Source organism: Carassius carassius, chromosome 35, assembly GCF_963082965.1.
Source record: "Carassius carassius chromosome 35, fCarCar2.1, whole genome shotgun sequence".
NCBI lineage: Eukaryota > Metazoa > Chordata > Actinopteri > Cypriniformes > Cyprinidae > Carassius > Carassius carassius.
Genome location: NC_081789.1, coordinates 2,377,203 through 2,402,647, shown reverse-complemented (window position 1 = coordinate 2,402,647; position 25,445 = coordinate 2,377,203). Strand labels below are relative to the sequence as shown.

Here is a 25,445-nt window from a genome sequence, read left to right as displayed (position 1 = left end):
AAGCCAGTGGCTTATTCCAACTGACACCCTGTTGTGCAACAGTTTTGGTTGCAAAGAAATGCAGTCAGTTTAATAATTTTGATTAGCATAACTCCTACCATTTAAAAGTAGTTTCGTTTGTTTTATGCAACTTTTCAGAGGTTCGCTTTCACATTTTTGAATATGTCAGAGGATATTTGAAGATGTTTATGTAGGATGAGTGAGGAAAAGCAGTGGAGGGACAGATGGGAGACGAAACAAGATGGAGAGACACGGAGAGAAAAACAGCAGAGGCATTCTGGCTTGCTCGGTTTGGCACCGTGTGAGGACTTTTCCACTCTTGTGTGCTTCTGACTGACACACAAATTCTCAAAAAGCTCACATACGGTCATATATGAACGCACACGCCAGCACGCCCATAACATATTCTCTCTTCAGAGTCTACCAAAATCACCTCTGCTTTCCCACCGCTTGTCTTTTGTTGGACTTGTTTTAACAAGGATGTGCAAGAAGCTCTTTCTGTCGTGTGTGTGCAGGAAAGTGAGAGTGATGGTTGGGAACAGATGTAGTAACAGCAGCCCCCCGACTCCCTCCACCCTCACTATCTCTCCCGGCAAGAGAGAGAGAATCTTATGACTAGTACAGCTCTCTCTCGCTCACTCTCGGCCCAAACCCCCACCCCAAATCCTTGCACAACACGAAACCTGCCCTGCTGTTGTGTAATCCCTCGTCTTTCTACCTCTAATCATCAACAGAAGTCTCTTACTCCACTTTCCACACCCCAATACAGGTTTTCCCTTCTCAACTTTCACTTCTACCAGCATCTTTCTGGTTTTCTCTTTGATTCATAGTACTAGTTTGTCTCCCACCACATTCATCAACTGTTCATTTTCCTGCTAAAATGCCCCCCCGCCCATCATGCAAACATCCTATCAGAGGAACGGCCTTATCTTGTCTAATGAGAGCTTTGATGAGATGCTTGTTTATGGCTTCCATAAGATGATACCTTTTTATCTTCGTAAAACGTTTTACTGATTTTATTAAGGACATAAATATGTTATTTGTAAATATGTATTTATAATATACTTGGCACAAAGTAAATGTATTTCAAATACATGTTAGTGTATTTTTTTCACCAGGGTAGTCATCCATTCATCTGTTGTTTTCAAGAAAAACTACGCATTGAGACGTACTACTGTTTTTCTCCTACTATACAGGCCACAGGGTGATGTGTCTATTCGAGTGCATTCAGTACTCTGCTCGCAGGCTGTTTCTGGAGGAATTTGGTTTACCTCCATTTGGCTACAAGGCGTATGTGAAGTGTCTCTTGTTGGCCCCCTGATCATATCTCCCATGTTGTTTTGGTCCAGCCAGCAACAGCCTCGTCACACACCCAGACACACATTCCCTTATCCTCCCTCCAAAAGAGGAAGCGGCCCAGACCGCAGAGGAGCTTCCTGTGTGGCTGCGGATGGGAAATGGCAATTAGAAAATCTCGTTCTTTTTCCATCTTTTTCCCCTCCCAAATCTTTTCCGTCCTTCCTCTTGACAACCGTTCCAACTCTCCCTCCCTTGTTGAACACATTATCAATCTCTTTAAGTCATTAGCAAACTTATTAAATCATAATCAGCACTTAGAGTTCTGCTTTTTAGGTCGATGTACCTCAAGCATCTCCCATCATCACCTCTCAACAACGTACCCCTCTTAAATGTAGCGCTTAGACCCCCCCCCCCCTCATCCAGATTAGCATCTACAGCCATCTGCCATGCTGGCGCCCACTAAAGCAGAGATTTTCCTGCGTGGTCGTCTGTAGTCATCCAAAAATTGGATGAAACCAATCATGGCTACATAGGCCACACCTATGATGTTACCAGTTGTTTCAGCCAATCAGATCTCAGATTTTTTTCTTAACCTTTGGTAGAAAGAGAGTACAGAAAGAAACTTTGAATGAATGTCAAGTTACTATAAGATACAAGCTGTTCTTCCAGTGCACTCAAAGCATTCTCGGTATATTTGAATCTCTTTTTTTTAATTCATAGTTATGGAAATTTCAACAGAAGAGACAAGAACCCTCACTAGAGAGGAGGCGGAGCAAAGTGATGCGCGCCAGAGCCCCGCCCCCAAAGGGGAACAAACAACGCACACAGGTAAAAATCTGTCTTTCTGTCTATCTTTCTATTGATCCATTAAGAGTTCTATCCATCTATCATCCATCAGTTGTCCTATAGGTCATTTTACATATCACTTTCTTTTACTCTATCATCTATCTTTCCATCCACCCATTGTTCGTTCCATTGCTCGGTATCTTTGTATCTGTCATTTCTTCTATCCATCTATCATCCTTTTGATAGTTTATCTATTGATCAATTTATCAGCTATTGTTCTATCCATCATTACTTGTATGTATCGCTCTAACATCTATCTTTCCATTCATTGTTCACCATTCTATCCATCTTTGTTTTGTTTATTGTTCTATATACTGATCTATCAATCCATCATTCTTTCTATTCATCTGTCATTCATTCTATAACTTTTACTCTCCATCTTTCTGTCAGTCCATTGTTCATTCTATCTCTATCATCATCATCCATCCATCCATCGCTCAGTCTATCTATCCATCCATTGTCCATTCTTTCACCCTATCAATCTTTCTATCTATTGTTACTTCTATCTTTTGCTCTATCCACCTATTTATCATTTGTTGCGTCTATCATTCTATCTGTTCATCTATAGATCAGGGTTGCCAGGTTTTCAAAACAAAACCCGCCTAATTGCTACCCAAAACTAGCCCAATCATGTTTCGAGGGGGGTTCCCTGGTTAAGAGTTTTTTGGCAGGGATCCTCCAGTAAAATTAGCATTCCAGGGGTTGAATATATCAAGTTATTGGGGTTGCAACAACTGCCGGCAACAGTGTTAAAGTAGACCTATTCCACGGGGAAACATGCGGACTTGGCAACAATGATTTAGATCCATCTGTTTTTCTACCCATCTATCATTCTATCCATCTATCCACCCATCATTTGTTCTATCTTTCTGTCTGTTGCTCTCTCTGTCACTATCTTTCTAACTGTCATTCTATCGTTCATTAAAGTAATACAAAGAAATGAAAACATCCACAGAGAGTTCTACCAGTGTAGAGGAGGAAGCAAATGAATGGGAGAGCGAAAAGAATAGATTAGACGGAGAGATGGAGGTAGCCGATGGGGTGGACCTGTCTTCCATTAAATCCATGATGAGCACTGTGATGAAAGCAGCTCAGCTTAACAGCAGCGTAGACTCCGCCCACACCACGCCCAGTAAGGTGTCCGTCAAAAGCCCCAGCACCAACCGCAGTGGAAGAAAGACCCAGGTAAGAGGTTACGAAGAGTGAAAATCACATGCATACTTAATTAATGTGATTATTATATAGCAAATAAACATGGATTTACATGCATAAACCTGCTGTTAAAATGTATGTAATAACAGTAAAGTTAAAGTAAAACGCAGAAGATTTTTCCTAGTGTTTTGTGCAGCAGAGACAGAGCTGATGTCATTTTTCGGTTGGAAACAAGAACTATATGTGGTTATAAAACACAAAATATATTTATGATCCAAACTCAACACTGAAATGTCTTACACTGATCTCAAAACAAACTCATACTGACTCAGTCCACAAATAAACCAATCAGAGGAGGCATGGCAATGTCTTTGATTGCGTTCCAATTCACATACTTCTATTAAACAAAAGTCCACCATTGCGGCCTTTTACCGCTTCATAAAATTGTGTTGCATACAAATAAGGTTGTGTAAAATCTAGCTATATTAATGACCTTAAAATTAAATGTTAATTTAATGCATTTAAAAACTCATCTACAGTAGGCAGATTTTGCAGATGGCATAACTCTTAATTCTGATTTTGCACACTAGAGATACAGTACAGTAGTATGTGTGTTATTGTGGTTGGAAAGTAGTACAGGTGGGAAGGACTTTATGGTTGCAGCATCCTGCTTTTAAAACGGAAAGTGACAAATGGTCTCCTGGCATTTCAATCCACCTTTTGTTCACCCAGCTGCATCACATGGCTCCCATTAGAGCACGCAATTCATCCCTTAACACTCCAGTGTGGGGCAACAGGTGTCGCTTTTAACCCCTTAACACTCTGGGGGGAAGTTTTGGATCCAAACCATCCACCCCCCTCAAATGTGTTCCTTCCACTTAAAAAAAAACATTTTAATTTTGCCTTTAGGATAATATATATAAGTATTAAAATATCATAGACTTGCACTGAAGGACATGAGTTATATCTAGAGAGCAGAATAGAAATTTGAGTGTGGGATCTTTTAGCCAGTATGCAGTGTTTCACTTGGAGTGGCTGTAGTCTAGTTCTCAGGACACTCTTCCGCTCCTTTTGAGGAAAAGTAAAGTAAAGAAGCTTACAGTGCGTTGTGTAATTTACCGGATTAACTGAGAATAAAGAGACGAGCTAAAGCACAGAACACTGCAGACAGGTACCGCTGAACACAGACAGGTTCAGACAAAACTAACAGGTGTTTGCTCAGGTGCACCATGAATAGTAACTAGAACAGAATGCCTTACAGCATTTACATCCACTTTTTGAATCATCTAAGGAAATCTATACTTCAAAAGTACAAACGTTTTTTTTATGCTTTTTGAAAGAAGCATCTTGTGTTCATCAAGATTACATTGGTTTGAGAAAATAAATACAATAAAAACTGAAATATTGTGAAACATTATTACAATTAAGATATAATATCATTTTAAAATGTAATTTGTTCCTGTGACCAAAGCTTTATTTTTTAGCATCATCGTTACTCCAGACTTCAGTGTCACATGATCTTTCAGAAATCATTTTAATGTGCTGATTTGATGATTAAGAAACATTTATGATTGTCAGTGTTGAAACCAGTTGTGCTGCTATATTTTGTGATAAATTTTTTCAAGATTTTAGGAAGAACAGCAATGAACAGTACTTACTTGAAATAAAGCATTTTTTTATCCATTTAATATATCCTTAATAAATGAAGGTATTATTTTCTTTAAAAATAGATCTTACAGACCCCAGACATTTGAATGGTAGAGTGTAGTTAGTGTTTCAAACCAATTTATGACCTATAGACTTTAAAGCAGCTCAGTATGAATTGTGACGATGAAATGAATGAGACTTCCTTATGACGAAACTATCACTGCCAATTAAAGGGATCATCGGATGCCTCATGCACTTTTACAAGCTGTTTGAACTGGAATGTGTGCTGGCAGTGTGTGTACACAACCACCCTGATAATGATAGAGATCCACCCAGTGTTTTTTTTTAATCTTGTTAAATCATTTCCCCTTTCTCAAATCGATCTCAGATGCCTGTATGATGTCACACAGACAGGCCCCTCCCATGATTGTTGATTGACACTGGTGTTTTACATTAGCTCCGCCCTGAGTGACTGTCATCAGTCCACCATTGTTTCGACAAAGTAAACAGTCCCTCAGAGAGCGGCTTGCAAAAGAGGGGCGGAGTCAGCAGAGCTCATTAGCATTTAAAGCAGCGTGCAAGAAAACAGCTTGTTCTGAAAACGGGGGGTGAACACAGTGTTGTTTTACACTACCATTGAGAAATTTTAAATAAGCTATGTTACAGAATTTTTATGAAGACCCTAAAGAATCATATCAGCTTGTGGAAAATGGGCATCCGATGTCCCCTTTAAGGTCAAAAAGCAAAGCGTTGTCTGAGAATGACACTTCCCCTCATAACATGCTGAATGGTAAATACTGTCAGCTTGAGCAGTTGGCGCTCACTGGTCTTGAACTGAAGCCAAGAGAGTCACAGAAGGAAAACAAGCCCTACGCCAGCATGCCACCAGAGGAAAAAGAAGTGCTCTTCTCCTCCTAGAGATGTTTTTGAAGATTCCAGTCTAGTTTAATTGCTTGTGTGTTTGTAGATCACATGGGCGTCTATTTAGGGCTGGACTTGTGATGACTCATGTGTGCTCTCTTTTTTCTTTATATATATTATGAGATAGCTACGCATTTATTTTATGACATCATATGAGTAAGCATACAAGGCATTCTGTCATGTGACGGCATCAGATCTGTTACAACAGGAACTGGTCTCACTGAACATTGCTGCTAATGTCTGCAGTTAAAGGGACAGTTCGCCCAAGAATGCAAGTTTGGTCATCATTCAAGTTGTTCCAAACCTGTATGAATCTCTTTTTTTTAGGTTGAACGTAAAAAATGTATTTGGATGATGATTCTGGGTAACCAAACAGATGTTTGGCATCAATGGGGAACAGAAACTGAAGAAAGAAACTCACACAGGTTTGGACCAACTTGAGAGTGAGTAAATGATGATGGAGTTTTCATTTTTGGGTGAACTGTCCCTTTAATGATCTGATGTACTATCAACAGCAGTGAGAGGAAGGCAGTGTGTGTAGTGTCGGTTTACACAGATTTCCACTCAAGGAGAAAGAGGAAACTGTAAGAATCAGAATTAGAATCAGCTCTATTATCTATTTTATTATTATTTAAGATGCTCTTCACAAAACTCCAAAACAAAACATAGGCGCAGGAGGAGAGAATTTCATAGATTTTTGAAAACATTTAAATTTAATAAACAGAAGGTCTTCAGATTCACAACTGTGGTCTGTATTAAAATAAACGGCATTCATGCACAAAAAAGTGAACTGTATTGCTGTGGTGTATGTGTGACAGTAGAGTGTTTGTGCTCGGGGGTCGTGCAGCAGTGGCTGGGGTTGAGCAAGTGTTTATTTAACAGTGAATTTAGCTCAGTATCTCACACATATAACTTGTTCTGACAAGACATTCAAGGTTGGAAGACAAGGCCTCATTCCCTGCCTCCAGCACATGTGTTTTTACCCACGCTCCTTGAATGTGCGACTCAAAGTGATGACCAATAGATTTTATACAAAAAAAAGCTTTTGTTTATTATTGAATGTGATATTACAGCTGAGTTTTATTATTTTTTTCCTAATGTTTTGTGGCTTTTATTTCATGAGCTTCGAGGCTCATCTTTTAGGGTTTTTATTTTTTCTATACTTTAATTCAGCAAGGAAGAACTAAATTGATCAGAAGTGACAGTAAAGACATTTATAATGTTACAAAGGAGTTCTAATTTAAATAAATATAGTTCTTTTAAACTATTCATCAAAGAATCCAGAAAAAAGTATCACTTTTTACAAAAAATAAGCACAAATCTGTTTTCAACATTGATAATAATCAGAATTGTTTCTTGAGCAGTAAATCATCATATTTTCATGATTTCTGAAGATCATGTGACACTGAAGACTGGAGGAATGATGCTGAAAATACAGCTGTGCATCACAAAAATTAAATTTGAAAATATATTCATATAGAGAACAGTTATTTAAATGTTTAATATTTCACAATATTACTGTGTTGTTGTTGTTGTTTTATAAAATAAATGCAGCCTTGTTGTTCAGAAGAAAACAGTTAAACAAATCCCCCAAATTTTGAATGGGAAAGTGCTTTAAAACACAAGCTTTTGTCACATAGTATAATACAGTGCTCCATGTATGCTTTAGAGATTTATAACTACATACAGTTCATCTCATACATGTTTCAGGAAGCCAAAGATGACAGCGGGAGTCTCGTCTGTCCACTGTGTGATAAGAGCTTTCAGACCCAACACCAGCTCACCATGCACATCCGCCAGGTAACATGCACTTTTCAGTATAATGGTGCATACCTGTTGATCTCTTCAATTAAAGTCTGTGTACAAGTTAGCAAAGATGGCGGAATGTTTGAGCATTTTCAGAAGCCACTTAGACTAGACAATATATTGTAGAGCTTGGCCTGTAATGTTAATTAACTTATTAGCTAGCTGACCCAAATGTCTTCTCTCCAGCACAACACCAGTAGCGGGGCTTCGGACCACTCTTGCAGTATCTGTGGGAAGTCTCTGAGCTCGGCTAGCTCTCTGGATCGTCACATGCTAGTGCACAGTGGAGAGAGACCCTACGAATGCTCTGTGTGCCGTCAGACCTTCACCACCAATGGCAACATGCACAGGTCAGTCGGGGTTTTCAAACTAAAATTGATTTGCAATCTGGAGCAAAAATGTGTCACTTGGATTGAAAGTTTTGATTTGCACAACAGAAACAATTCTCAAGACAGCATGCACATATTTAACTTCCATAATGTAATGAATTAAGAAAAATGGAAGATTCAGTGGGACTCTTATACATTGGGATATAATTAGATTTTGAGAGTATTTTGAAGCACATCCATCCGCCCTGATGTTTCGCCTCCCATGAGGCCTTGGTTATGTTGCACAATTCTTTTCAGAGGTGCAAAAGGTTAATAAATTTTGGTTAAAGGTAATTAACTTTTTAAATAACATTTTTAATTTTAATTTAAACCGTAGGTTATTAATTCAATTGTGCATTGCTTTATAAAGTTAGTTTTGGTTTAATACTGTCTTCAACTAACAAAGTGTCATTATCAAATTATTATTTTGGCTAAAGATTGAGTGTATGATTTCATACACACACACCTTTGTATACAGTTGAATATTCAAACTCAACTGGTCTGAAATGCTGTGTTAAACATCAGTGAGTAACTGTATGTGTGTGGTTTAAGAGAAGGGAGATGTGGAGGAGAAGCACATCCATCCGCCCTGATGTTTCGCCATAACGTCTGTTAAACTACAATCCTAAGCTTAGCACTGACTTTGTGTCTTGGTGGATTTAATAAATGTTTGTTTGTGAGCAAGCAAAATGAGTCGTATGCAGTCATTTCATAGTGGCTTTCATGCTGATCCAAATGTAAGCAGATCCGAGTGGTCACAAGATATCAATTTCATGAAGTAATGTGAGTGGTGTCATCGTAGGTGTTCTGTGTGCTGGGTGGCTACAGTGCTTACATGGTTTATAGTCCATGTCTACGCCGTTGCTAGGGTATTCTCAGAGACCGATGGGGTGTTAAGGTGTTTTAAGTTAGTTGTTAGTGCATTGCTATACAGCTTGCTAGGGTGTTTTGGATGGTTGTCAAAAAAAGTTCACCCCCAAGATTCTGAGTGTACATTGGCTTCTTTTATATCCTTAGCACAGACAGTGCAGAATATGTTCCATTACATATGATGTCCACATCCGTTTGTAAAAGCATCATTTAAGAAGTTGAACCGTTCAGAGATGTTTGTGGGCTTTTTAGAGAAGTGAAAGCTTGTAAGTTGATTACATCCCTCAGGCCTCACCCTGCCTTCGCCTGCGCCCAGAGGATGAGTGCACCACTAAGATAAATGAAAAGGCGTTGGTTTGTTAGTGTACATACGTGTGCTACCACTGGGGTTCGTCAGCTCTGTAGCCTTTGCTTCTGTTTAAGGAGAGAGACCTTTGCAGGAAGCCAAGAGTGACTTTAAAGCACCTCCCCCATTTTGGTCATGGTATCTTCTCCCAGCAGGCCTTGCTGATGGAGGGGGTAAACACGAACTTCCTCCCAAGGTTTCAAAGGTTGATGGTAAGGTGCGTTTGGGGGATCAGCGTGTGTGGATGGCTCTTAAGGGCCCCTTGCATAAGCGCTCTGTGAATTACAATTATCTGGTAGCAAGCAGAATTAAAGTGGAATTCAGGTGGAATTGGAAATAATACACAAATTTTGATTTGCATTAAATGTGCGGCTGTGACCGGTGCGAAGGGAATCTGGTTTTACTACATCAGCTGTTACTGTCCTGATAATATCACACTTTTTCCATAGTTTTTGTATGAGTATAGTTTTACTAATAATGGTGAAGGGGCCTGTGAAATCGGTTTTATTTTTTCTCAAATTTTTTTATTTATTTATTTATTTATTTATTTTTTTTCTAGGCTCTGTTTTAATGATTCAATTAGATTTGTATAAATAAAAAAATCATGTCTAATTAACTGAAATCATGAAACTTACATAATTTAACAGCAGTTGAATAGATTTTGAAATTGATACTTTTGATTTATCAGGCCAAAATTTGGCAGATTCCATGATATTCTGTATTATACTGTAAATTTCGTTTTTATGACTGGATTCTGTGATTCCATCCGTGTTTTCCACGGCCCTATGTGTTCCTGAATCATATGTACAAGTCTTGTTTTCATTCCTGTCAAAAATGACTTACTGATGTCTGCTGGACCAAGTTGAGCCCAGACCTATATTCTGGTCTCAAGATGCTGTCTGTTCAAGACATGAAACCTGATAGAAATATTTGAGCAGTTTTCAGTTGTGAAAAAAAGTTACTTTAAAGCTTTTGAAGCCTCATGCATGTCCAAGGAAGCTGTCCATGTAGTTGACAGAGGCATCCATCTTGTGCCAAAGCATCACATGGTAAGATGGGTGCCGTGAGGAGGAGGGAGTCACTATTGCCATGGAGAAAGATCTCAACTTCACAGAGGAAAAGTCAGTGTGCGTTCTGATTGGCTGCTTTTATTTGCCTCAACTCTTTAGGTTTTGAACAGCCACAGGTTTGCAGGGGGTGTGCCCTTGCTCTGACATTGCTTGGAAGAGAGGACACTTTCTGACCCCACAGTGCCCTCTGTCTGTGCTCTGCGGCAGTGCAGAGGAATGCTTGGATTGGATGGAATGAACCTGTTTATGCGTCAAAAAGTTTTATGATCCTTTACAGATTAGCCAGGCTGCTCATGAAATGTCCACTGACATCCTTCATTCAAGGACAGCAAATTTTAGTCTAGTGCAGTTAGCAAAAACATTACTGCCACATTACCTTTTCAATTAATTGAGAAACATATGCATGACTCTGATTCAGTCATACCAATACTGAGTACTAGCAGTAATCAGCTAATTAGTATTTTTCAGAGGATAAGCTGTCATCCTATATGAGGTTACTGTGGTGATGATTTCCATCCAATCAGAGCTTGCTGACTTGGCAGTGCTGGTTTTCTGTGATTGGTCAGAGACAAGGTCAGAGTTCAGAGCAGAGAGATATAACAGCCTGTCAGGTCCTCACTCCAGTGTCCAACATACTGCCTGCTATTAATAAACCACTGAACGCAGAGTGAAAACTGAAACCTGCAAGAGCATGGGATGTCTAACCTTTTTTACACTTGCACATGCATGTACACTTTCAAAGTACTTTTATGAAATAATCTTTTATAGGTCCCCAGATATAAACCTCAGTTAGAACACTTCCTGGATTCATCCAGCAGATTTGTTTTATTTGAAATGTAAACTTTGATTGTACAATAAATATAAATCTTTTGGTCATATAGGTATAGAATATGAGTGACATTTTGGGAAGCAAACTTTTGCTTGAGTCTAACATTCATCTTTATTAGGCCTCCAGTTCCTACTTGTCTTGATTGGTTTCCTCAAGATCTCTTTGGATAACAGAGGATCAACTTCTGGCCCTCTTCATGCAACATTACCACTCTCTTTTCCGTTGATCTCTACCCGCCATCTTGGACTCACATATGCACATATAGAGGCTGTGGGATAATTGCATGAGTTTCCAGACCATTAGTATCTTCCCAGTACAGTCCTTTCTGTTGGCTCCAAGGAATGAACAGGGTTTCCTCTACCCTAATTTCTAGAATATTATTCATAAGCTGCTCATCCATTAAAACAAGTGGCAGGCATCTGTAAATGTCCTCAAGATGCAACTCCTTCCCAAAAAATTCTTCTTGTAGTGCCCATGTGTTTTGCAAAGAACAGAATAATTTGTAATGCGTGCTTGTTTGTAAATGAATAAAATGCAGTTTTAAAGCACACTCTATTGTCTGTTTTCAGACACATGAAGATCCACGAGAAGGACTCTGCCAGCTCCATCCCCAACAGTCCGACTCTGTCTCTACATAAGCGACGACGTACATCTACAGCAAAACGCAAACTAAGCCACGATGAAGACATTGAGAAGACCGAGGAGACAACCAGCAAAAAGGTAAGTGTAGTTCCACTATCCTACTCAGTGCCCCAAGAGGTGCTCTCAAAATTGGGCTACAAATAGATGACGGTGATGTGTATGCTGCAGGTCAAAGAGGATACCGGTGTAGATGAGCAGAGTTTGAACAAAGGACAGGATGAAGTCTTGACCTGTCCTGTCTGCTATAAGACCCTCACCTGCAGAAACGAGTTTGATGCCCACATGGAGACCCATCCTGACAATACACTGAGGTACAAAGCCCTACATCAGTAAATTAAATTCAGTGAAAAGTGCTTTTTCAAAAATCCAACACAAACACAAGAGTTTACTTCAGGACTCACAGGCTTAGTAACTAAGTTTAGGGTTTGATAATGGAACAGTTCTGGTCCTTCCTACACTGTTTTTCGTTCAGTATATTATAGCTGTCCATTAAGCCCAGACAGGAATGTTGTCTCTTTGTTCGAGGTGCGAGTTGTATTGCAGGGGGACGCCAGTAGCTGCGGCTTTTGGCTGGATCCCTGCAGTTGCCAGGAGATATAGTGGCATGCTTTGTGCTGGAACACTCATAATTTAACACATCCGAATACAGATGGGGAAACTCCTCTTGCTTACAAACTATGAAAAGTTATAAAAGTTTGTTTCAGTGGAATTTGCCTTTTATATTGTGATGCATGTAAAAAACACATTTGGTCGGCTCAGATATAAATCTTTTATCTTATGGACCTTAAGAGTTTGGAACTATGTTTGTTTTGCTAAAATGTTATTGGCTGAGAATGATCATAACCTTAATGACTGTAATCCTGTCGACGTGTCCCCCTCCCACTCCTGAGAGGCCTAAGAGGTTCTCCTCCCCCAAACCCCCCCGCATGTGGCCCCCAAGCTTAAGGCAAGGGAGTGGCACGAAAGAGGAAAGGGGGGAAAATGGAGGGGGGACGGACCACAGAAGTTGTATAGCTGGGGGGGGGGGGATTTAATGAGACACAAGAGGAGACTTCAGGAAGATGCATTCTGCAGGACATCTCTGTAGTAGTGTGTGCATGCATGCATGTGTGTAAGGTTGTAGCTGTATCCCTGGAGATGTCAGGAGACTGCAGAATGTTTCTCCAAAGTCACCCAACTGAGGGGTACCTCCTCTAGTTAATGGATAGCTGTACGGCATGTCTCTGGGAGAAGGAAGTTGGCAGGGCCTGTCAGAGTGTTTTTCAGAGCAGCGTTATTGTTGTATGGAAGTACTGCAAATTCAGCACTAATCCTGTGTAATCACAAGAGCTGAGAGTGCTAGTTAAGAGGATGTAGACTGCTGTGAATTGGGTTCCACTCTGAAGAGTTCTAAAAGCAGAAAAACAACTACATGCATACAAAAAGACCCAATAATGTTTTTTTTTTTAAGATACAGACGTGTTATCTGTCTTACCCAAACAGCCCTTCCAAGTAAGACAGACACTCCCATACATACATGCTATAATAAAATGAACAGTTCCAACACTGAAATCTGATGGATGAACCACGTTTAAAGCCACTGCAGAATAGCCAATAGAAATAAAAGCATCAGTTATTTAAAATAATTATTATTTAAACAGTGTTTGAACTTTTTGTAGCAGGAAAACAAAATTTTCATGGCTTTCTGATGCAAAACTGAATTTTTTAAAAACCATTCATAAGTATTGGTCCTAAACCTGTTTTCACTTCAAGGCATTGCGTGCCTTATGTGCATAGGTGGATATGCTGCTATGCTATGCCTTACATTGCATTGTCTTTGTCTGCTGAGATAAAAGCAGCTTACAGTCCCTATGGACACGTCGTCACAATGATCAGAGGCAGGGCATGTGACAAGACCAATGCACAGCGTCACAGACATTAACCAGCTGTCTTATGCAGCACCCTTTAAACACAAAAAGAGTGCTATTGTATGCAAGGGTGTGGTTAGCATCGACTTTCCAGTTCTTAGTTAATTCACTTAGGAAATCCCAACTCTATTTTCCCTGTGCGGACGTTTCCACAGTACACTGTAGATTGGATGCTGTATTTATTTCATATTTGCATATATAATATGTGGATTGATTCTTTTATAACGTATGTTTTAGATATCAGCGTCTCACGTTAGTATTTTTATACCTAGATGTGATTTATGCTGCATCTCATTCCGGACACACCGCAGTTTGCTCCGCCACAATGCAGCCACCCATAAGCAGCTACCCACAGACCCCAACGGACGACCCTTTATTCAGAGCAACCCGTCCATCCCTCTCGGCTTTAATGATCTGGCTTTCATTGACTTTTCATGCCAGAAATTCCCGCAAATTGCCCAGGTAACAGCCATGGACAAATATTCTTTGCGGTTTTGCACAATGTGTAAAAGTTCTTTATCTTGTCTGTAATATTTGAAGAATTTTGTTAAGTTTAAATTTTATTTTAAACCCACAGATTTGGTGTGAAACCAACCTTCGGCGATGCACTGGCAAATTCCATCGTTTTGTATGTGACACATGCGATAAGGCATTCCCTCTCAGCTCGGCTCTGGACTTGCACAAAGCCTCACATGAGACTTCCAGTGGCACCCAAGAGACAACTTCACCCTTAATTATGAAAGATGAGCCTCCCTCTCCTGAGAAAAGTAGCTTCATGGACTCCATGGGCTTGCAGCACATCTCTCAGGTTAAGCCTGTCCCCTCAGAAGAGGATGTTCAGCAGGCCAAGCTAGATAGCATTCGGGTTATCCACGTGGACCAGAATCAGTCCTCTGTACCTCAGGAGGATGTCCTTGTTGGTGGGGTTAACCTGTCTCTTGTGGACCCAATGACTCTTCATGGTCTGACCCATCAAGAGGCTCTCAAACTGCTATCCTTTCAGCCCTTTCAGACTGGCTTTCTGGTGCAGCCAGATGGTGGTATGGTAGTGAAGCCAGTTTTTGGTGAATCCAACGTAGAACTCGCTGATATACAGCAAATAATCAAAGTAGCTTCCGCTGCCCATAACCAGATCACGCTCCCACCCTTATCTAAGGCGCCTTGTAGTGCCATACAGTCGGGCTACAAGCAGATGCCTCCACTCAAGCCAAAGCCCTTGGTGGCTCCCAGAACCAGTCTGGTAGCTTCAACTCCACCACCCCTAATGAACACCCAGCAAGCTTCTCTGGGCTGTATCAGCCCTAGCCTCCCGCCCCCTGCCAGCCATCCTCTCAAGACAGTTCAGGACCTCTCCCCATCTTCCTCATCCAATTCTGCCAACAACCACGCTTCGGCAGAGAGGATACAAATGGAGGCCGACTGCATGGGAGATGCCCATACCCCAATGGACATGGATGAAAGACATATTAAACAGGAGAATGGCAAGTTAGAAGAGACCACTGGAAAGAAGGGAACATCTCAAAAGGGTTCGTACCCCTGCAGATTTTGTGACCGGGTCTTTGCATTTTCTGGTGTACTGCAGGCACATATGAGATATCATTTGGGCATCCTGCCTCACCAATGCAATATCTGCGACTATGTTGCCCCAGACAAAGCAACGCTGATCCGTCATTTGAGAACACACAGTGGTGAGCGTCCTTATGTCTGCCGGCTCTGTCATTACCCATTTACTGTAAAGGCTAACTGTGAGCGACACCTTCGCAAAAAGCACATGAAAAGCAATCGCAAAGAGATTGAGAAAAACATTAAGTATGTTACTTCATCCACAGCAGATCTACTGGAGCAGGCTGGAACTAGTGAAACTACCTGTCGCTTCTGCGGGGAGGATCTAAAGACCTTCCGAGCCCTGCAGATACACTTACGCACACACAATGGCTGCCAGCGAAAGCCATTTGAGTGCAAGCGTTGTGGAGCAGCTTTCCTTGCTAAGCGTAACTGTATCCATCACCTTCTGAAACAACATCCAGAGGTCCAAGAGCAGGATTTTGAAGAGCACATAATCACTCTTCTAGCTGCATCAACCAAAAATAGCCCAAATCCATCTCCTCTCAATGGAGTTTCTCCTAGCACTGTAGTGCAGCCTATCAAAGTAGAGGACCTTAGCTTTTACAACATAGATATGGATCAACCTCTGGACTTCTCTAACAAAAGCCGTGGGAGCAGCAGTGCTGGAAGTGTGAGTGGATCTCCTGGGATCAAAACTGAACCTGTCTCTTATGAATCTAGCATGGAACCAATTGATCTCTCTATTCCTAAGAATCCTGTGAAGAAGCTTAAACAAGACATTGAGGCCAAACTGCCAAGGGAGGTTAAGAAAGAACAGTCAACCATTAGCATACTTGCACAAGCTCTTCAGGCCGAGAAGTCCATTGATGAGAAGTCTCAACCTCTTGGATGCTACCAGGTCCCTATTGCTTTGTCCTCCCTTACTGGTAGCACTAATTCTGCAGGAAGGCTCTTGCGTTTAAAGCCACTGCTTCCTAAACCTTCCTCCGCTGCTGTGAAGGAGATTCCACCACTAGCGTCCATTGCTCAGATCATTTCCTCAGTTTCTGGTGCCCCTGACCTTCTTAAACGGGACAACACTAGTAGTCTTCAGGCTGATTCTGATATACATGGCAAGCAAGAATCACTAGATATTGTGACAGAAGATCTTTCACTAGAGAGTTCAAAGAAGAGGTCCAGGAAAAGGCCTTCCAACAGAACAGCGAAGGAGAAACCTGTGATGAATGCCACAGACCCAAGTATTGATTTGGAGTCTAGTGGGGAGTTTGCTAGTGTTGAGAGGATGTTGGCAACCACTGATGCCAACAAGTTCAGCGCCTATCTTCAGACCAACACAATTGAGTTGGCAAGAAAAGGTGGGCAGAAGCCAGGTGCTAGTGACGAGAAAGAAGTGAAAGATGAGAAACATTTGCTGGCCCAGAAGACTGTTCAATCCCAACAGTCCAAAGGGAAGAAGAATGCATACTCAAATTCTGTGCAAAAGATGACTTGCCCCTTTTGTCCCAGAGTTTTTCCTTGGGCCAGCTCGCTTCAGCGCCACATGTTAACACACACAGGTGAGTGTTGTATGTAAAATTTTACAGGGTTGATGTACAACTTCTGTTTTACATTTAGTCAGTTAGCATACGCTTTTATCCAAAGCGATTTACAAATGATGACAATGGAGTAGGGATGGAATGGTATGAAAATTTAATATCACGATTATAGTGACTAAAATTATCACGATTATCAATATTATCACGGTTTTGTTGAAACGAGATGAAAGTGTTCAAAAATAGTTGATGCTCACACTGAAAACATTTCAGCAAGTTTTATATTTAATAATCAACAAACAACTAATAAAACAAGCAACTCTATGCACTTAATTTAAAGAAAGATTAAATTCTGTGGCATTTCCTTCCTTACAATGAAAAGTGAAGAAGCATAGAAAAGCATAGAAAAGTCACTGACTTTCGCCATTCCTTCTCGAAAAAAAACATTGTGCGCTGCGCTTGCGTCAGACTGTTGCTGGCTGGACATGATTTAATAGCGAGTTATTAAAACCGCGATAATCAAACACGGTTTTAATGATAATTCATTTTTAAACGATATTACTAACCTTCAGCACATTTTATCACGGTTATCGATAAAACCGGTTATCGTCCCATTCCTACAATGGAGCAATCAACAAATAGAGTGGAAGTCTAAAAGTTTTTTTTTTAGAATAGAATAGAGAGTGCTAGAGTTAGGTCAAGTAAAGATTAGTTTTACCCCTTATAACATGTGCAATTTATTTTCCTGATTTTATTTTGTATTCCATTAAAAGGTCAGAAGCCATATCCTTGTCCTCAGTGTGATGCCTTCTTCTCGACCAAGTCCAACTGTGAGCGACATCTTTTACGCAAGCATGGCGTTTCCAACAGAGTGCTTCGACGCAATGGAGCAATACCCAAGACTAGGGAAGCAGAGGAAGGCTCACAAGAGAGTGCAGGTATCAACAATAAAATAGAATAGAAACTTTGAATTGCTAAAAGTGTTAGTTCACCAGAAAAATTAAAATAAGCCCATAAATTACTCGCCCTTCTTTCAGAATCCAGTCGGAGTTATATAATAAATTGTCTTTGATCTTTCAATCTGTTTAATGCCACTCAGCGAGTGTTGCAGTGCTTCAGTCCCATCCATAAAAAAAGTGTCTCACATGGCTCCGAGGGGGATGAACAAATGCCTCCTGTAGCGAAATGATTCGTTTTTGTAATAAAAAAAACATTAAAAACTTAATAATCACTTTAATGTAGCATGCGACAGTTGTAAACAGAAGCAACCTTCAGTCGGATGACGTATGAGGTCAGTGTTGCGCAAGTGAGTCTTGTGAAAACCAACGTTTGTTTATAGGATCAAAAGAAGCAAAGTTTCCTTCCTTTAGCAAAGAAAAAATCTCCTATTGGCTTGTATCGAAATCCTCCAACATTCTTCTTTACAAATCCTCGTTTTGATCTCTCCCCTGCGCTTCCGCGTTCATCACTTCTGAGCGGCGCATGCGCAAAGCTGACCTCATACGTCATGCTCCCGGATTTGCTTCCATGTACAACAGTGAGCGCAAGCTAGATTAAATTGATTATTACGTTTTAAATATGGTTCTTTTTCTTACAAAAACGCATCAATTCGCTACAAGAGGACCGGAGCCCTGTGAGACACATTTTATTAAGGATGGGCGCTTTTTATTTCACTTCTTTTGGACTGAAGCACAGCAACACTCGCTGAGTGCCTTGAAACAGCTTGAAAGATCAACGACAATTTTGAATATAGCTTCAACTGGACTCTTCTGAAAGAAGAAAGTCATATACACCTAGGATGACTTGAGGGTGAGTAAGTTATGGGCTAATTTTCATATTTGGGTGAACTAACCCTGTAAGTACTTCAGACTAAATATTTCTTTATCTGTTGTTAGAGGATAAAACTGCATGCTATTACCTAAAATATAATGGGTCCATGTATATTTCAGAGAGTACATCTGAGACGGAGCTTTTTGTGAGTGAGGCAATGGATCTCACAAGATCAGACCCTGAGAAGCCTTTAGCATCAGATGCTGAGAAACCTTCACCAGCTAAGCCCACAGAGACAGCCATGGTAGAGCCTCTTCCTCACAAAGAAGAGGAGGACCGAACAGCCCTCGAGTCTTTGAAGCACAATGACCCAGAAAAAGAGGATGGCGATTCCCATAGCAATAAGACCCTTGACTTGACCGTTGTTTCCAAGCCGAAGGATTTCAAGATCACTGAGAAAGACCAGCCGCAGTCCTCCTCTGCAGCAGATAGTGACATGTCTGACAAAGCAACACCTCCAGAGGAGTCCAAATTGACCTGCAAGAGTTGCAAGAAGAGCTTTCGCTATGCTGCTACCTTGACCAGACATGAGAAAGTTCACCAGCAGGATGTAGCATCAGACTCAACAAATGGACCTGAACAAAGCCTCACAAAATCAGATGATGCAATTGTGCCTTGTGAAAATAAGAAAGAGGAAGAGAACGAGGGTTCGGGCAGTGTGGTGGAGAGTGGATCTGAGGAAGATAAAGAGGAGAGGAGTGATGAAGAGGAAGCTGCAACTGAACCAAAGAGTGTTGAGGGAGAGATCGAAGAACCTGGCAGCAAGCCGGACAAGAGGAAAAAGGTGTGCAGTATATGCAATAAACGTTTCTGGAGCCTTCAGGACCTCACCAGACACATGCGCTCTCACACAGGTAATGACCATGCTAAAAACATAAATGAATCCTGAAAACATAGAGCTCTTGTTTCTAATTAAAACCTGAATTTTTTCTTGCTTCTACTAGGTGAGAGGCCTTACAAGTGCCAGACATGTGAGCGCACTTTCACCCTCAAGCACAGTTTGGTCCGACATCAGCGAATTCATCAGAAACTCCGTGGAGCAGATAGTGATGGGGTCACAGGTGGACCCGACGAGGATGGCTTCAGCGGGCATTCGGCAAGCGAAGGCGAGTGCACACCCACCAGCACCAATCCACCCTCTGAGAACGAAAGCGAATTAACAGACACTGTGAAGGAAGAGCCAACCTCACGGGAGAAAGAGGAGGATTGTGGACCCCCTGCGGAAACTGAAGAGCTTAAACTAACCTCCAAGACAAGACCTGCATCAGCAAAAGAGACACCCAAAGAAACTCCAGCACTGGATTCACCCACCGCATCCGACTTAGAGCCGTCGGAGGGATTCATCCAAGGTTTACTGGAGATCCACACCAAGCCCACTACTGAGCACATTTTGCCCATGCCCACGCCATCACTGCTTGGCGTGGAGTGAAGAGCGACTCTTTATCTCACATTGTGGTGAAACGTGCTGCGATAAGAAGCAGTGCCATATCACAAAAGTACATTGCAATGAGAAAAAAAGAAGCAATGACTCTTTCCAAGTGCCTTTCTACTTTTTTTTGCTATATCTTTATCAGCATTTATCATGATCGAAAGTTGATTTTTTTTAATAGTATTTTACAATGATCATTATGATTTATTTTTGTGTGTGTGTGTGTGTAATCCTGAGAGAACTACTTTAAGCAATATATGAACAAATTAGCATATCTTATTGTACAGTTCAGAGACAAGTTTATAGCCTTATCCAGCGACGGCTGAGATTAACAAGAGGACATGTTTCTACTGAGAGGATTGCACCCAAGTGCATAACTGGAATAAGCAAAGACGACTTTCTTCGATGCTGTTTGTCCTTATATTTCCTTCAATGATAGAAGCTTCCAGAGTATTTGTTTTATAACAGAGATCTGTCATTCTGGGTGCTGCGTGGTGTAAAGATGTTTTGGGGAACAGCCAAGCAAAAAAAATAATAATCTGAGGGTAATCCTCAGAAAGATGCTCAGCAGCTGTCGGGTTAAGTATATGGGCAATGTTTGCCCAAAACAGGTGATGAATGTCCAGCTGTGCGGATTGTGTCAATGTCCTTAGCATTAGTATTCCATTGTTTGGCACAAAAGGATGGTTGTTAATGAGGGAAGGCAATCTTTTTAGATTTAAGGGCTCTTGATTTATGTCCCTCAAGCCCAAGTCTCAGCTCCTTAAGAATACAGAAATAAAACAGCAAACACAATGAGGAATTACAGGAAGCCCATGAGTTGTGAATCTGATGTACTTGATGAAATGTGTACCTGTGTCCAGGGTTACCCTCTTCCAAGAGCATCACTTTTTAAGCCTTACTCTGCCGTCTGAGCATTAGGCAGGTGTCTCACTTTCTGCCGGGCTCACAAACTAGATTTCACGGTGTACTTGAACCCTGTCGCCCTGCTGCCTCGTGTCAGGATGTGGTCCTGCAGTGCTCCTCGTCCAGGAGGACCCCCTGTCAATCACACGTTCTTCTGTAGTGTTGGATCTCTCTGCCCTCTCAGTTTTATGAACTCGTGTCGTAAGGAAACCTCACACACAGACAAAGCAGACCTCAAAGGGCATGGAGACTGCATGTGATTGTGTGGACTGGTAAGCGTCTTCGATTAATGGTCTCCTGATTTCCTGGAGCAGCCGTTTACCCAAAAGCATGCCTGTTGATCAGCACGTGCCGAAGTGTGATGACAGGAAGAAAGCAGAAAAGGATAAGGAATATTGAACCAATAGTGGAGATGGGGAGAGGGTTTGCCCCTGATTGGATATCAGGTTGTGCGCGCCTCCTAGTGGTGCAGATCTAACATCTCTGCTCAGGCACGAGACTTGTAGTATTGGATGAACTTGAATGCAATTGCAATCGCTTTCTCTATCTGTGTATTCCGGGACTTCTGCTTCTCCCAATGCCTTTTCCTGGGTTCATGTGAGTGTGTTTTGTGTTGGTTGTGTGCAGAAGTGACTGGTTTCCTGGTAAGAATGCTCACAGACTGTTTTTAATGTATTTATTATGACCCAGCGCGGGTGAAGAAGTAAACGTGGAGAAGCCATGTATTAACACAATTATGCTGCATAAAAATGATTCAAATTCAATACAGCATCCCAGCTTTGATCTGGGTCCTTGATGATGATAATGATAATAATAATCACTTATGATCTGAAAGCTTTATGTAGATTTTGTATGCATTTTCTTTTTTTTAGAATGTGTGGTCTGTTTCTGTTTTCTTTATTATATTATGATGATGATGATGATTTCAGTTTGACAGAGAGATAAAAGTTGTTTTCATTGATATATTCTTTTGCGTATAAAACTGTGAAATTTACTGTTATTCTGCTATGGGTGAATCTGTAGGGTAGTTTTGCATGATAACCTTTTGTTTTTCAGTTATAATTTTAGTTTTTTGTTTTCAACCCCGCTCTGTCTCACTCTCAGGGTTCATACAAAAAGCTTTCTCAAATCGTCATTTTCCTTGCAACAAAAAATTATTTTCACATATGATTGTTATGTATGACATCTGAATATGTTGAATCGTCAATCACTACTTTTTTTTTAGCACTTGACTGTGAATTCAAATGAACAGAGTGGAGTTATCAAATCCACATTCCACTCATGTGTTTTCTACAAGATATGTTCTCTGTTTTCCCTGTTTTTTCTGTTAATCCTCCGTCTCTTTGGAGAAATGCAGAGGAACCTGTCACTGTTCGACGTGCTGACTGATGTAAAAGGGAGCTTTGTGTCGCTGCTACATCCCCAAAAAATAATTCTACTGGACTTGAATGGAACCAGAATCACCAGAACATTTTTGGTACACTACTCTTGTTCTTCCAATGAGTGCTTCAGAATCAGAAATGTAAGCTGTTCTGTATCAAAACTATTCAAGCAATAAAGATATATTAAAGGAAAGGTGAGGCAGTCTGCCACTTTAATGCATATGTTTGTGTTCTGCAGTCTGCAATTATAATTGGCTTGATTTTAATTTTTTTTTGTATTGGGACTGTACCCAGAACTCTTGTGTGATGATGAATCCACACCAACAGGTGTCAGCGAGGGGTTAGGGATTGGCTGCTTGGTTTCAGTGTTTAGCCCCTGCTGGAAGATGCTGTAACTACACCGCTACTAGTTATAAATAACCAGATTTTAGCCAGACAGAATAGGGAAAATGTCAGCTTTTTCAGACTAAGGAAACCTGTAACTTAATTTACATCTATTAGGAGATGTCATGTATACAAGAAAAATATATATATTATAAAAACGGCTGCAGTGACACAAGATAGGTGAAATGAGTCTGTGGGGGTGTATTTGCATGGCTTCGAAGCAGATCCAGAATCTGCAGACTTTACATTTTCAACACTGTCTTTTTAGGTTAAAATCTGTGGAATGGATTAAAAACTGTAAAGTGTATTAAATGCATCTGTGAGTTTAACTGTTGAAAATGTAAATGACAGGGAATGTGTAGGACGACAAGCACATAGATTGAATGTGGGCCTGTTTGAAGCAATTATACAGGAACGTGACAAGTTTTCATACTAAATCTGGGGTTATTCAATTTCTCCTCCAGTGTAAACACTCCTGAAGAAGCCACTCAAGGTCTTCAGGATTACAGGAAGGTGAGTTTGATCAGGTTTGGAACTGAAGACACTGGAGGAGCTGAATCAAAACATCCTACATTATATCGGTGTCATGTTCAGTAGCCAGTCTGAGGGATGGAGATTTCTCTAATGGAGTTTGCTAAAGGTGACAAACCCTAGTTTCCATCCACATTCATTTTTCACCTTTAAAAGCCACAGATGATATTGAACTGGAAGGAGCTGAAGATAACAGCCTTCACATCATCTATTATAGCAAGGCTGTTTTCTTCAGATTTCACTTGACATACTGCAAAAACATACCAGTGTAGTTATATTGCAAGAAGCAATAATTAGACATGCTTTGTGTGTTATTGTCTATGAAAGCAGTTTTCCACATTAAATGTATTAAGTTTTCATATTGTGAATATGAGTGCAAATTGTTACTGAAAGGTCACTGGAAAATTGGTTAAGCGTCAACCCTATTACCATACTCTAATATTATTCAAAAAATTTGCAAAACTACCTCATCCTTTTCAGGAAGTGAACTTTCCAAAGACTAATATTCTTCATCATTATTAAAAAGTCAACCCTGTTACCAGGATTTTGTACTGTACACAAATTATTTCTTAAAAGTGTATATCTGTGAGTGCATGATTTCATTTATTTCCAAATGATAGCATTTATTTCCAAAGCACAAAAAAACTTCATTTAAATTAAGGGTTTGATCATACAGAGTAGCGTCAGTCCTGTTTATAGACGAAGAAGACTATTCTTGTACCCAACAAAAATGAAAATAGGATGATTATATGAAAACGAAAAGGCTGACGGTCCTTGAATCCACATAAGGTTTTGTGTTTTGGTTTTGAAGGAGAAGCTGGAAGCTACATTCTCCCTCACCTATTCAAGATGTGAGAAAAGTTATCAAGATACACACATCTTTTTGAAGATTTGCTGTGTCTTACTGTATTCGTCACCCTGTTATGATGATTATAATAACTCTGTTACAATACTGTAGTATTGAAACACATCTATAAAACTACTTTATACTTTCAGGAAGGGAATCTCTTAAGACAAATATTCTCTCATTAAAATTCAACCCTGTTACAAGGATTACAATAACTCTAAGACACTAATAAACACTTTTAGTGACAAAGAAATGACTGTGAGTCCATCATCACTCACCCCTGTTACCATACAGTTCTGTGTTAATAATACAGTACTGTATTACAGTACTGTGAAACTATCCTTTTACAATGTGTATTCTTCATAAGTTAACAAATTAACAACCCTGTTACAAGGATTTTTTATATTAAAAAATTACTTTTCAATTAAGTGGATATTGGTAGAAATATCAGCATTAAATTACCTTTCAAACAAACATTTGTAGCGTCAAGATTAAGAAATTGATATCAGTCCTATTACCATCAGCACCTCACACATTTTTTACACAGCAATTCTGTAAAAATACTTAATCTTTTCAGGAACTGAACTCTCCCAAAGACAAGTATCTTTGTTTATTACTCATCAATTATTAAAAAGTCAACCCTGTTACCAGGATTTTTTAAAAGATTGTTGAAAAGGGCACATTCTCTGAGTTATCAACATTAAATTATGTTTCTAATAAACACTTTTAGGACAAGTTTGTTTGCCTATTTATCGTCAAAAAATAAAAATGCCAACCCTGTTATGAGTAATTATAGTAATCAAATGACTATGACTCTGTATTTATAGAAATATCAATATACCTTATTACCATGCAAAAATACAATTTTGGTAAGTAAACAGTTCCAGGTCCCCAATGACTTCAAAAGTATGGGAGAAAAACATATTGAAATCAGTGTGGACCAGCAACTGTTTGGTTACCCACATTCTTCAAAATATCTTCTTTTGTGTTCAGCAGATGAACAGACTTTAAAATTAATTGTAAATTATTCAAATGTTAAACCACCATGGGCATGTTTATAATATATTTAATGTATATATTTATTATATATATTTTATATATGTGACCCTGGAGCACAAAAGCAGTGTTAAGTCTCTGGGTTATATTTGTAGCAATAGACAGCAACACATTATATGGGTCAACAGTATAAATTTTTCTTTTATGCCAAAAATCATTAGGATATTAAGTAAAGATTATGTTCCATGAAGATATTTTGTACATTTCCTAGTATAAATATATTAAAACTTAATTTTTGATTAGTAATATGCATTGCTAAGAATTCATTTGGACGACTTT

General features: G+C 40.0%; 1 protein-coding gene across 3 annotated transcripts in view; it reads left to right on the top strand.

Annotated features, from left to right (window-relative positions):
• The window catches only part of LOC132115867 (ras-responsive element-binding protein 1-like), a 50,999-nt gene extending 29,943 nt beyond the window's left edge, over positions 1 to 21,056 (top strand). For all 3 annotated transcript variants that reach the window (XM_059524258.1, XM_059524259.1, XM_059524260.1), the window contains 11 exons: positions 2,020 to 2,127; positions 3,101 to 3,330; positions 7,576 to 7,665; positions 7,858 to 8,021; positions 11,724 to 11,874; positions 11,965 to 12,107; positions 13,976 to 14,165; positions 14,281 to 16,825; positions 17,575 to 17,739; positions 18,751 to 19,485; positions 19,576 to 21,056. In XM_059524258.1, coding sequence (XP_059380241.1) covers positions 2,020 to 2,127; positions 3,101 to 3,330; positions 7,576 to 7,665; positions 7,858 to 8,021; positions 11,724 to 11,874; positions 11,965 to 12,107; positions 13,976 to 14,165; positions 14,281 to 16,825; positions 17,575 to 17,739; positions 18,751 to 19,485; positions 19,576 to 20,060 — 5,006 coding nt within the window. In that variant the 3' untranslated portion in view covers positions 20,061 to 21,056. The remainder of the gene's footprint in view (positions 1 to 2,019; positions 2,128 to 3,100; positions 3,331 to 7,575; positions 7,666 to 7,857; positions 8,022 to 11,723; positions 11,875 to 11,964; positions 12,108 to 13,975; positions 14,166 to 14,280; positions 16,826 to 17,574; positions 17,740 to 18,750; positions 19,486 to 19,575) is intronic.
• Positions 21,057 to 25,445: the final 4,389 nt, after the last annotated feature.